Source organism: Falco rusticolus, chromosome 16 (assembly GCF_015220075.1).
Source record: "Falco rusticolus isolate bFalRus1 chromosome 16, bFalRus1.pri, whole genome shotgun sequence".
Classification (NCBI taxonomy): domain Eukaryota; kingdom Metazoa; phylum Chordata; class Aves; order Falconiformes; family Falconidae; genus Falco; species Falco rusticolus.
The window spans coordinates 1,613,446-1,626,175 of record NC_051202.1 but is presented as its reverse complement, the minus strand read 5'-3'; the positions used below and the strand labels follow the sequence as shown (position 1 = coordinate 1,626,175).

General features: G+C 40.8%; 1 protein-coding gene across 1 annotated transcript; it reads right to left on the bottom strand.

Moving 5' to 3' along the window:
* Nucleotides 1-3,447: 3,447 nt before the first annotated feature.
* LOC119158302 (NF-kappa-B inhibitor zeta-like) lies at nt 3,448-12,333 on the bottom strand. The gene is made up of 11 exons (XM_037410075.1): nt 12,093-12,333; nt 9,496-9,617; nt 8,925-8,973; nt 8,612-8,655; nt 7,814-8,472; nt 5,981-6,086; nt 5,550-5,696; nt 5,281-5,341; nt 4,875-5,041; nt 4,682-4,792; nt 3,448-3,576 (listed from the first exon to the last, which is right to left on the bottom strand). The coding sequence occupies exons 1-11, from the start codon at nt 12,331-12,333 to the stop codon at nt 3,448-3,450; spliced, it is 1,836 nt and encodes a 611-aa protein (XP_037265972.1).
* Between the last annotated feature and the right edge of the window lie 397 nt (nt 12,334-12,730).

The window sequence follows — 12,730 nt, the reverse complement described above, 5'->3', positions numbered from 1 at the left end:
CCCTGCCAGGACAGCAGAGCTTCCATCCTTGCCAGAGCCTTCTTCATGCCATTATAAATCTGCAGATATCTACAGATATCTCCTGCATTTCCTCTTTCCTGATCAGGAGCATCCCTGAGAACTGCTGGAAGAACTGGATCTTATCTACTTATTTATTTTTATCTTTCTTTGCTGAATTGCTACTAATTCTGTGGCAAAGCTTTTACAGTACTCTTAAAAATAATGATGCGTGCCAATGCTCATGTATCTTCAAAGCAGCAGGGAACCTTGGTAACCATGTAAGCCAGCGAATGGCACTCATTTTGTAATACAGGGCGAGAAGTGAGGTGAAGAAGGAAGGACGGCTTCTGTGAGTATGGCCTGTGCCACAGTTCAAAGGCATGATTATAGCCTGTGGGAGCACATGTGACCTGGTTTAGAATGAATTAGCCGTAGGAGTCATACCACAAGTACTAGCTTGGTCACCATAACTGGTACTTGGGTGTCAGAAGCACAGCACTTGGTCCCACGCATGCCACAGTCTAGCTGTGCACCTTGAACCTTACACTACAGCTTGAACTACAGCTTTTTCAGCAGAGTCTTGTATTACTTAATTTCCTTAGGTGCATGGATTATTTTTTCTACTTGGCTGTAGGCAAAAATTTTAGTGCTGAAAAAATGTTCAGAATTAGTTTTACAGTTCATGGAAAGAATAGTTGTCTAGCTTCTAGTCAGAGGCAGTGGGTTAACGGATGTACCTTGAAAAGAATGAGGGGTTTTACTTTTAATTTTTCCAAAATAAATCACCTTACCCCCAACTTCTCGTGGTAAGGTTGGTGCTTCTGCAGAGGCACCACTTATACTCCTAAAACCCCAAAGCAACAGACCCTTACATACACTTGTCAGCTTTTAAATTCTGCTTAATTTGCTCTTTTCATGATGGTCACCTCTGTTGTGAGCTTAGTATGCCTATACCAGTACATAAAAATCAATTAAGTTACATACTGCAAGAAATAATATTTTTATTGACAGGAAGGAGCAATGAAACAATGTAAAGTGTATACCTACTAATGTCAATGTAATTCATCTAGAACTGTTGCAGAATATACTTTACAAGCTAGTTTAGCTTTGAGTATATTGAATAAATGATACATGATAATAGCTTAGGGTTCCTGTCCTTTTACCTGAATGGTGTCCATGTGTCTAAAAGAACTTGATTTATATCGTATTTTTATACAATAGTTTTTTATGCTTTTTTTTTTAAGGTGTTCTATAAGGAAATCCATTGTTCTTCACTGAGAATGCTTATTGATGCATTTCTCTATTTGTTCGCCATACTGCTTCATTCTTGGTTCCATATGTGATGCAGTTTCTTGGTCAGTTTTCACTGCAAATAAGGAGTCTTTAATTTAAGTGGGTGTTGGATCTGATCCTTAAATCACATAAATGGAAGCTGAGTAACCTAGAAGATCCTCATTAATTCTTTTCAAATGAATAAAAAGTTCTGTGAGCACACATGCGAGTTAAAATGCAAACATGAAGGAAGAATGAGTGGTGATGGTGGGACAGAGAAAAATCATCAGAGAGGAAGATATTTGTATTTCCAAGTAAAACCTGGGAAAAAAAGGGAAAAAGAAAAGACTTCACATGCTTAAAACATGAAGGACACCTATGGAAGGAGGTGGGTGAATAGTACCTGTCGTTATTCACGTAATGAGTTGTATAACAATTTAATTTTTTTTAATAAAATACTTAAAATTTTTTAAGTATTGTGTCTCATTCAGACTAGAGAAAATATAGAAGAGTACTATTTAGCCATTCAGGGCATAAGAAACATAGTATATATGACCCAAATTCCAGTGGAATTAACTTAAACACTGTCATTTTTCAGTAAAACTTAATTCATGTTGTGCAACATAGCTCTTGGAGCTTAACACTTAACGATATTCAATAAGAGGAATGTAACCTTTTTTACAAGAAGAAAATGCAAATGGTTCATTAAAAAGATATTCCCCAAACATGCTGAGTACTTAATACTGGATCCTGCAATGGTTACACGTGAAAAATCTCCTATTTACAACAGGAGGTACATACGTGAGTTGATTGCTGGATCGGTCATTTTCTAGGTTATGTAAATGTAGATTGCTCCATATGTAGCAAACAGGGAAGTTTCATAGAAACCAGCTGATTCACAATCAGAAGTTAAAATAAAATGATAGTCAGTCTGGGAAGAGAATTATTATATTTTTTTAACAATAATTGTCTATTATATAGAAATTCTACTGAATAATTAGATATCTGGCAGCATAGAATAATTTAAACTCCTTGTTATCCTTCTAATTTGCAAAACTGCTTAGTATTAAAAATTATCCTTGTAAAGTGTTGTCATATACTTGAATTTTATACGGGTGTATTCCTTGGTTAGATCACCTGGTGAAAGGAACAGATTCAAAATGCTTTGTGTCCCAGACTTCACCTACAATCCATTATTGGTGGCAAATTCTGATTGCATAAATAAAAAGCTCGATTTTTTTGTTGAAAAAACATGCTCAGTATGTGGGTATGTTTAATTTTGGAGGGATTTCCCACCCACCCCCCACCCCCCCCAGGACTGCCTTAAAGTGTGACAACTCCAGCCTTGGACAAATTCAGAGTGAAACTGCAGGAAGTATTAAATATAGCCCATCAGATTTGGAGTTCCCATAGCTCATGTTTAAAACTACGAGTTGCCTGAGATTTTCAGCACATCTGAACATTGTTTGGACTGTAGAGACTACTTTTATACTGGTATCCTCAAGACTAGGCTCTGAATGGCTAAAATTGAAGGGGTTTTTTTCTTAAGCTAGGCACCTGCACTACAGAAATAGTTAGAGCTTCAGAATGTAGAACACCTGCAACTCAAATGGACCTCAAAAGAGAAGTCCAAGTGCTCAGCTTTGTGAGAAAATTAAGCCCTATTCATTTTACTGGAGCACCTAACACTGAATGCTTAATACTGTTGAAACCTGGCTCAAGGGTTTTCCTCATTTATTAGTTTGCACTTTAATTCTGGATACTGAGGAGATATTTTCAACAGTCAGTTCAAGCTATAATACATTTGAAGACTTTCACTGTCTGTTCTCTGTCTGTTCTTCAGCAACAGTTGCAGCACGTGGACCATGAGGTGCAGATAAATGAGCCTTATCAGCATTTTCCTGGAAGGCAATAAACAAATACTCAGCTCAATCTACATGCTAAGTGTTCCTTCTAATGCCACATCTTTATTGCCCTATTTTCTACTTGGCTTTGTATGAGTAAGGAGTTTTGCAAGCAAAAGAGGTTCTGTGCAGACCTCTGGAGTTCATCCAAAGTCTATTATAAGTCACCAAGCATCTTTTCCACACGAACTGATGATTACTTGCTATATAGCAAAGCAGGGAAGGTATAGAGCTAGCTGCTACATGACAGCTGTTGAGATAAAGACCCTGACTAGGTAAATGAAATACCTTTAAGGATGATGTCAAAGGGGTCCGAAGGTGACATGGAAAAAAGTTCAGAAAAGTTATCTGGTGACAATGGACTGGGCATTCTTCTTGAAGCATCTGGCAAACTGTAACTCTGTGCAGGTGAAGAAACCAGAACAGTAAATTTCCAGCATTAACAGTGATGCAGGCTTTGTGTCAAGAACCTGTACCAGTTTTGACATGCAAAGTCTAGATTCTTCCCCTTACCATAAGATTGGAGGGGGTGGCATGCTCAACAGTTCAGTCAGTAATGAGCTGGATTGAAATTACTGTGTTCTACTGTGTTTTATCTCCTGCAGAGCATAACTGTTATGAAGGTGGGTTCCTAAATGACTTGAAATCTGGCTTTAAGCTTGTATTTCTAATTGAAATCTTATTATTGGTATCTGTGCGTGTACACTGGTGGGAACTCTTATCTGACTGAACCAAAAAAGACTCTGGAAAAGATAAAAGAGCTGTAACTGCACTGAATATTTGCTTAATCGGGGACAAGAATACTGGAATCTGTGGCGGATATTGCATTATTTCAATAGAGCAGAATTTCACCCTAGAACCTTAGTCCTCTGTTAAGCACTCAAGCTTCTGCTTTTCAGTGTTGGTGTCGTGTTTCCTGCACCAAAAATTTAGCAAGAGATGCTGATACCCGCTGGGTAATCTGGTTATCTTTTGGCCCAGTAGTGCAGGTTTTGGGTAGTTTTGGTGCTGAACGTGTACGCCAAGGGACAGAGAAAATGAGCTCTTTTTCTTTTAAGAAGCTTCTGAAGGTAACTGAATATAATGGTAATACACCTGTAGCATTCCTTTGTCAGCAGAGGATGAATTCCCCTGGTGTTGCTTCCAAGATACCTGTTATCTGGCTTGGTGTGCTGTAAAACATTGGAGGAGAAGGCACTTCACATGCTGGGAGGGGTTTGGATTGGGGACAGCTGCAAGCAGGATGCGGGCAGCACCTGCATGCAAGTGAACTGCTCTAAATTATAGCAGCTGGAGCAGCCCCTAGAGCTGGGATGGGACCAAGTGTGGTAAGAGCTTGTACAGTGCTTTTTACCTGAAAAGGGGATTTTCAACCCTATGAAAGACAGGGCGAGGCTGGGAGCATCTTCTACTGTGTTTACAAGATGGTACGGCTGACATTACTGCAGTTAGTTTCTTGGGTATTAATGCTTAGAACCTGTGTCAGAGTAGCTATAGACAGTTACCTCTTGAAGAATGTTCTGTCCCTTAGGTTTATGAGTCTGAAGCAAACGCATGAGTTCTGTGTTCTCCTCAATTTTTAAATAGGTAGTGGTAGTCTGACGTGAATTTAGTACCTGCAAATGACAGTGAAACTTGTGATTGCAAAAGAATAAGAAAACCTAAGGCCACAGTAAACAGGCTGCTGCTGGTCCTCACCTGCAACTCGGGCTTTCCTCCCATTTGTAATAAGCAGTTAATTCCCTCGAGAATTTGATCTTTGCGTAGTCGGAGAAACCTTCCCATGTCAGTATCAATGTCAGTTTTTTGAGACTCCATAACTAAGGCAGTGTGGGCAAGAGCAGCGCAGTGTAGTGGTGTTAAACCTGAACAGAACAGACCGCAGAGAAGTCAAACAAGTGCTCGAACACCTCACTGGAGTAAATCATCCCACGCTTGGCTATTTGTAGGGGTGGGTGGGGGGCTATTAAGACTGATTGGCTCTCCTCTTAGACCTTTTAGTTTTAAACAGGAAATTGAACATCCTTTGGCCCAGATAAAATCTGCAGCCTGAAACCTTTGGAGTCTACACTAAGCATCTATGTAGTTAAGCTTTCCCCCTTACCGTAATGGTCAATCAGATTCACTTCCACACTCACGCCATTGTTTTTGCAGTTTTTCAAAACCTGAAGTAAAGAAGACTGAGATAAGTCCTGATTTTTGGCAGTGCCAAAATACACTGTCCTCCCCCAACACCATCTTACTTCAACCACATCAGTCCAAAGCTAATTTTCAGGTATAGAAAACCCTTGTATACTTTAAAGAAAAGAACACATTTGTTGTCTTTGCTCTACCTTTACATGTGTCTTTGTACAACATTATTGACCAGCTTACCTCTAGAACTCTCAAATAGCCATTCTCTGCACACAGGTGGAGTGGAGTTTTCCCCAAACCATCCTGTTCATTGACGTTAGCTCCTAGGGATATCAGGTCACTCACCATCAGGTGCTGGTTCTTTTCTGCAGCGATATGTAATGCAGTCTGAGAAGAGAAGAAGGGGAGAAACTCATTGTGAAAAGCAAAAAGAGTTTTCAAACAGGAGTGCTTGTTAGAGAATGAGGTGGGGAGGTGGGACGCTGGGTTCTGTTCCCAGTTGTGCTAATACTTGCTCTATGCAGATCACTTCCTCCCTGTTCCTGTTTTCCCCTCTTTGCAAGGACAGTAGCCACACCTTGTCCAAAAGGATGCTCGGTGCTTGACTGGGGTTTGAAAGATGTTTGTATGTGATTAAAAGTGACCCTAATCCTGGCAAATTAGCATCCTACCCGTTTCTCTACATCCTTCTCATTGATCTTATTTAAGGATGCGAATCTCTGTGCAAGTGCGTAAGTCAGAGCTCTTCTTCCCTGGGCAACAGCTTTGTGCAGCAGCCTGGAACAGAACACAGTTTGAAACAATTAGAACATAAAGCACTGGTTAAAGTGCTCAAAAGTAACAGAATGTATTTTAAAGCCTGAAATGTTAAGGTTCGCAAATGTTGAAATATTTAAATGTTTAATTTATTTAATTTCTGTATTAATAATGGAGTTGCTGATTTTTGTCCTCTAGGATTTCTTGGGCCTCACTTCTTGCTATTTGCCATTCCTCTCCTCTCCAAGAGCTATATTCCATGATTCCTTTTTGCTAACAATTTCTATTTCCTCTTCCTTTTTTTGAAGAGTCCTTCAGTACAGGGAAAGGACTGCAAGATACACCTAAAAATTGAAAATCTAAACTGTAATTCAGTCTTGTGGAGGAGGAGAGCTCATTTTTTTTCTATGTATTCAGCCTTACTGAACTACTCAAAATTGTACAAGTATTTTTCCTGAATTTCATCCTGAAAAATACTTCTTTTTTTTCTTGTAAATTTGGGCATATCTTCCTTTCCTTCTGGAGGAAGAATTAATGTAGAGATTTGTTTATTTATGTATTTATTTCCCCCTTGTCTTGTAGCATGATATCCTTGAAGATGTCTGAATAGCTCTGACACTTACTGCTGTTTCTGGTGGGGTTTTTTTGGTGGGTCCTGCCTTTTTATGTTCATTTGGCCATTTAATCTGATGTTTAAATACTTCATAGAAGTAAGTAGGTTGCTGGAAATTTTAGCTTGTGAATTTTACATAAACATGGTAGTAGAAATGTCTAATTTCTTAATCGTGATTAATTTTGTTCACATGAGAATTTTTTCTGTATTTTTTTTAAAAATATGCAGGAAATGTGGTAGTGGGTGGCTTATTGTAACTTGGTTACAGCTACATTGTTGCTGAAAAGTGAGGTCTGCAACTTGATTATTGCACTGAAAATCATTCTTCTGAATGGAACATGGTACTCCATGGAAGAGGACAGTGCTGCATTTAGCTTTCCCTGTGTGGTTTATAAATACTTTAAACTGGAAACAGGATTGTCTATGTGAACAGGAATTAATCTCTTTCCCAAGACTAGGACCGTTCATAAATCATGCTTTCTGTTAATCTGATCTGATACCAGCTTCCCCAAAATAGCTGAATTAATGGAACCTAATAAGAGATTTCAAATGATTATTTTTTTTTTTAATGAACAGCTATTTTCTATATAAGCATGCCATTCTAGGGAAAATTGGATCAGTAAAACCTTTGATTTCATTTCTAACAAAACAGCCACTCCCCGTTCTTTGGAAGTCTATGGCTAGACTAGCAGCATATGTATGTTTTGGTGTAATCCTCCCACCCATTTTTATTACCAACTAATAATACAAGTAATTATCCTGAGAGTGTCTGCAGCATGGAAAAGATCTCTTTTGCATATCTTTTTTTTTTTCCCAGTAGCAATTACTTGTTTTGCTTGATTAAAATTTTCTTGTAAATACCTACGTATACAAGTCATCTTTAATATTCTTAATACTGCAAATTTACCCTGATGTCAGCTGTAGTTTGGCAATACTACTGCAAATACGGAATCTTTCTATTTTCACTATCTGCCTAAAACTGTGTGTGCTGAGGCATGTTTGAGTTTTCCATTGAGCAAGGAAGCCTTTGCTACAGGTGTGCCCAAAACTAGCAGCTGGAATTAGAGCTCAGGCTCAGGACAAGTGATGCCCCAGGAAACAGAAATCAGTATATTTCAATAGAAAAAGTGGAGACCTGTTGCCATTTTCATCAGGTGCAAGTAGTTTGTCCGCTGGGATATTTCTCAGTAAACTTTCTTCCCTGTGTAGCTGGAACTGGAAGAAAGAGATGGCAGAAAGATCCTGCTGCGTGAAAGAAATTGGGGTCGACTTCAAATGTCTGTCAGTGTTTGGAGAGCCCAGATTAGCTTCCAGAAGCATCTCTGAACAGCCTCCCGATGGGCTGAAGTGTGGAGATGTGTTCTGTGAAGAATGCCTTTGGACATCCTTCTGGGTACTTGTCCACGCATCCTGTATCCACCAGCTACTCTCTTTCTCGCTTGTCCTTGAGAGTATTCCTGGTAAGATGGACTCTTGTGTGTTTTTCTGATCATCATGAAAAGAAGTCTCTCTCTCTCCCTGCAACACGGAGTTGAAATCTCTAAAACAGCAGTATGAATGCAACTTGGTTAAGCTGTGGCGTCTTTCTTGCAGGCCATCAGGTGCCTGCTTGCTTCCTCCCGTTTCCCACCAGGAGGCTTGTGGATCTGTGGAGAAGCCCTGCCAAAAGCCATCTGGCACAGAATGCAGAGACTCCTCCTTCAACTGGCTTTTGTTCAAATCTTCCTGCAGTACCTCCACCAGGATATCAAGGTCTTCTAAGCCTTTTAGCGTTTGCCCAACGCTCTGCTTGCTCTGAAACAGCAACAAAAATGGGGAGGGCGGAAGATGGGGGAGGGAAATCAGACATGAAGTGTCCTGTTCTCACTCGGTGATAGAACATGAAATATGCCTGGGGAGGCTGGCAGCGCAGAGTTGAAGGTGTTATGCATACCTGTCTAAGCTGTTTCTCTGTATAAGGGTGAACTCTTCTCTTTTCTGTTGGAAAGAAAGGAAGAAATCAGCTATTTTGAGTTGGGAGGGGAGACACATACAGAAAATATTCTCGTGAGAAATTTTGCCCCAGATAACAGAGAGCTAACACACACGTGGTGGTTGTGCGGAGTTGGCCTGCTCCTGTGATTTAAGGGGAGCTAGGAAGCACCATGTGTTGCTTGACCGTGGCAGAGAAGTGGTCCAGCTCTTTGGGTACCTAACAGCAATGATCCTACTGGAAAAGGAGGCTCTTTTACCAAGAGTTTCCTAACCTGTTTTTCCTGAGGATCCTTTGGTTACCATCTTCATTAATGAGGCTTCCTGAGGAGACAAAAACACCCAACTCAATTTGAGGTGCTTGCACATAAGATGAGGAAAGCAAATTGTGACCTGCACTATGTACTTTGCACAGCAGAGACTGTGAATAAATTTCCATGAGTGGGTAATTTGTGGCAGACTTATAAAGATTTTTTACAACAGACTGGGTATCTGGGAGTCTACCAGCTTCTTGGGCTGTTTGTGCAGGTTGTTCCGAAATCAGGGTTGCTAGAGCAAAGTTGTTACTGTTCGTGGGCCATCTTTGACGTGCTTGTGTGATGTATAGTATCCAGGGCATGAACGGGCTCTTGCTGTCAGCGTCTTAAAAGTGTTCCTAGCGCAGGCCCTCAGTCTGTTTAAAATCTGGTGTATTTTCCACCTTCATCAAAAGCATTAATTTAGTAGATGGAGGTGGCAGCAGCTCTAGGTGTAACCTCACCAGAACAGTGGCAGAGCAGAAGTGTGATGTGCGTGCACCAGGATGCTGCAGCTCTGGGAGCAACCTTTCTAAACTCAAGTCCTCACCTTGCTATGAGCTGGGTCCAGGCCTTTGGAAAGCCGAATTTTTCTCAGTAATTCCCGTACTGGCATCTTTACTCTCACACCCATGTAGCGCTTCTGAGGGGGATCAGAGCTAAGTCTGGAGTCTGGAAAAGACATAACATGATGCTTAAAGTAACATAATTCTCTGAGCTGTTACAGAACAGTGGGAGGATGAGGTCACCCTGAGAGATGGTCTGTGATTCTGATATTTGTCATCGATTGTGGGAAATTTCCACAACACCCTACATGTTCCTTAGCTCTGGTCTGCTTCCTGGTTAACTGTTGCATTGCTTCTCAGGCTGCAACAGACTGTGAGGTCTCAAAAAGGGAATATTTTTCTTAAGAAACAAGACAGAAACAAACCCCAAAGCTGGCTGTTGGATCTTCAGTCTGAAGGTATAAGCACAGAGCTCAGTTAACCTGCAGATTATCACATGAAGGCTGTTGTCAACCTTTAGCGTGCAGGGATGGTTTCAATTCTGAGCAAAGAGGAGAGACTGTCCCAAGTGCAAATGTGCCACTGAAGCTGGAATGAGGACAATGGGGGCAGGATAGCAATGCAGAAGGAAATTTGGGTGGATGGTTGGGAAAAAGAAGGAAAAGAAGTTGGATGTTTCTGGTTTAGAGGGGTTTTTTTGTGGGTTTTTTTTTTTTAGTGGTCCAGAAACAAATGTGCTATCTTGAGACTTGGCCTTGGGCAGTTCTTCCTGGTGTCGTACTGACTTGGAGCATATGATTGCTTTTGGGGAATGTCAACACTGTTTAGATTACTGCCCCTCATAGTCATGTTCTAATGTTCATCTGTTGCAGTAAATCTGTCTTTGCAGTTTCCTGTCCTGTGGTTTGTTATATTGATATCAGTGGAACAATAAGGAACAGAATTGTTTCAGAAATGAGATAGTGATGTTATGTCCCATGTCTTTCTCCGATGGTTCTTGGTGTATTTGGAAGTCAGTGTGGTGTGATTCAAAGTGAAGCAATGATCTTCTGTAGCAAAATTAAATAATTATTTGAGAATATATATAGTTGCCCAAACAAGCTTGTCTTCGTCAAAACAAGCTGCTCTCTAATTGTTTGTGTTAGGTCTTCTTGAGTCTTGTACTTGAATCCCCAAACTTGAAAGACTTGCCCAGATTAGGAGCTTAAATACATTGCTTTTGAAATATCTTTTATGTAACACCATGTCATTTCCCCTCACCCCTTGAGTATGAACTTCTGTGTATAGAATGCATTCAGTAGTTGCTATTGTCATTGTAAAACAATAGCTTTATTGCATTCATTCAGGGTCTTCCCAATAAAGCTTCCCAATATTTTCCCCCAAATTTTGTTTCCCAAATAAAATACACCATATAGAAGGCCACTGTTCAAAGAAGCCCGAGTGTTGGGAGTCAGCATGTGGGCTACTGAGAATAAGGAGTCCCCCAGCTTGCTGGAGCAGAGAGCAGCTTCTCTTCCTAGCGCAGCTCGTGGCATGGGGAATGAAAACAGCACTTGTGATTAAAACGCACGTATGATTAAACAACCCAGCAGCCTCAAATGAAAAAGGCGTGTGCAGCTTGTGCAAGCAGTTCCTACTGCAGGAGCGAGGTGCCTGTACTATTCCTCCTTGACCAAAATCTGTGTGTGTGCTCTGCAGCAGCTGCTGGGTCTGACTGGCCAAGTCTTGTGGAGGAGAACTGCAGGAGCTCAACAGATGGGGATGGTGCGCCTCCCCAAACTGGGGATGTCTCAGAGGAGGCAATATTGGCATGGAAACCAGCCACACAAGATGTGGTTTCTAGTTGCGAGATACTGTTTCTCTTCCCTGCTGCAGGCACTGAGAGACTGACACCCCTTCAGGAGGAGGGTCTTGAACCCTGTGTAGCAAGTGTTGAGTACATATCGAATTGTTGGTTTGTGCTAAGATTTCTGGCATTTCTGAGTGTTTAACCTATCACTGAATGATTAAAACATTGGGGCCTCAAAAAACATCGTTTATTTCTCAGGGTGCTCTAGAAATGGGAATAATTCCTTTTTTAGATTGGTGTTCTAGTGATGAATTATTTACTCTTTGTAGAGTATTTTTAAAGGCCTCTCTGAAAAGTTTTATAAAAAACCCGCCATAATTGCTAATACATTATTATCTTTCAAGCCATTTGTGCTATATGATGGATCAGATTACGTGCCCAGTTGTATCCTTGAAACTGAAGAACTCAGCAAAGGCAGTGATTCACCACTTTCATAAAACTTTGTAATGTTAGTAGCTCAAAAGGTCATCTGTACTACCTTGCTGTTAGATTCGGAACCAGTCACAGTTCAGAATGTGAACAAGCAGCAAAACTCTAGAGATAGACAGAACCGATGGCATATTGAGCATCCTTTACCAAACAGAGTAATTTCTGACTTCACCAGCAGACCACAACAAAATAAAACCAGGAGATAATAAATACTGGAGAGTGTGCCGTACATTTTCAATATTATTGCCACAGAAGCTTCATATTTGCTACTGTGCTAGCACAAAAGGAGTTGCAAGTCGCTTTGCAAAATAAGCATAACAGCATCGCATAAAACAGAAAATGTGAGTAAAGATTTGATCTTACCGGTGGGAGCAGGCATCTCTTGGGGTTTACGTGAAGTAGGAGAGTAGATCTTGGGACTTGCAACATTGAATTCAGTTAATCCGGAGTCTGGCAACGATGGGCTCTGTTGAAAGTAGCCTTTGGGACTGGCAGTTTCTCCAGGCAGTGGAGATCCCTGGCCCGGGCTGTAGCCACAGATCTCATTTTCACTGATGTTTTGATTGACCAGTAATTCAGGACTCATGCAGACTGTTTGCAACATTACCACTGTGTGTGTAGAACAAAATTAAAAAGAAGAGGGGAGGAAAAAAAGCTTATTCAGTTGTGCTAAAAAAAAAAAAAAATCAATCCAGTTTCACATTGAGAATGTGGTATTTGTATTTAATTCTCCAATGTAATTAGCCCCTATGAGCTGGGTCCAGCTTCCCTCTTCTCTTTTTAGCAGCAAGTTATAGCAGTTGCAGGATGAAGCCAGCCTTGGAATCCCAGCAGTCACTGGAAACAGCTTTTGAGTTTCTTGGCTGCGATTCTCCCTTGCTCTTTATACTCAGGTATGGCTTGAAGGACGTCAGCCTGGGAAGGCCCCACCCTCTGTCCTAACAATCTGCAGCAGCTGATGAAGAAATGAGTTTTCCCAAGAAGAGATTGAGTACAAGTTG

Bases quoted from the DNA above. Each gene is read 5' to 3' on its own strand.
- LOC119158302 (XM_037410075.1), bottom strand. From the start codon at position 12,333: ATGTTGCAAACAGTCTGCATGAGTCCTGAATTACTGGTCAATCAAAAC. The intron at 6,087-7,813 runs GTCTCCACTTTT...GTTCTGTTCCAG, and splicing joins CCTGATGAAAATGGCAACAG to GCTGCTGCACAAAGCTGTTG. The intron at 5,042-5,280 runs GTAAGGGGGAAA...TGTTCTGTTCAG, and splicing joins GAATCTGATTGACCATTACG to GTTTAACACCACTACACTGC.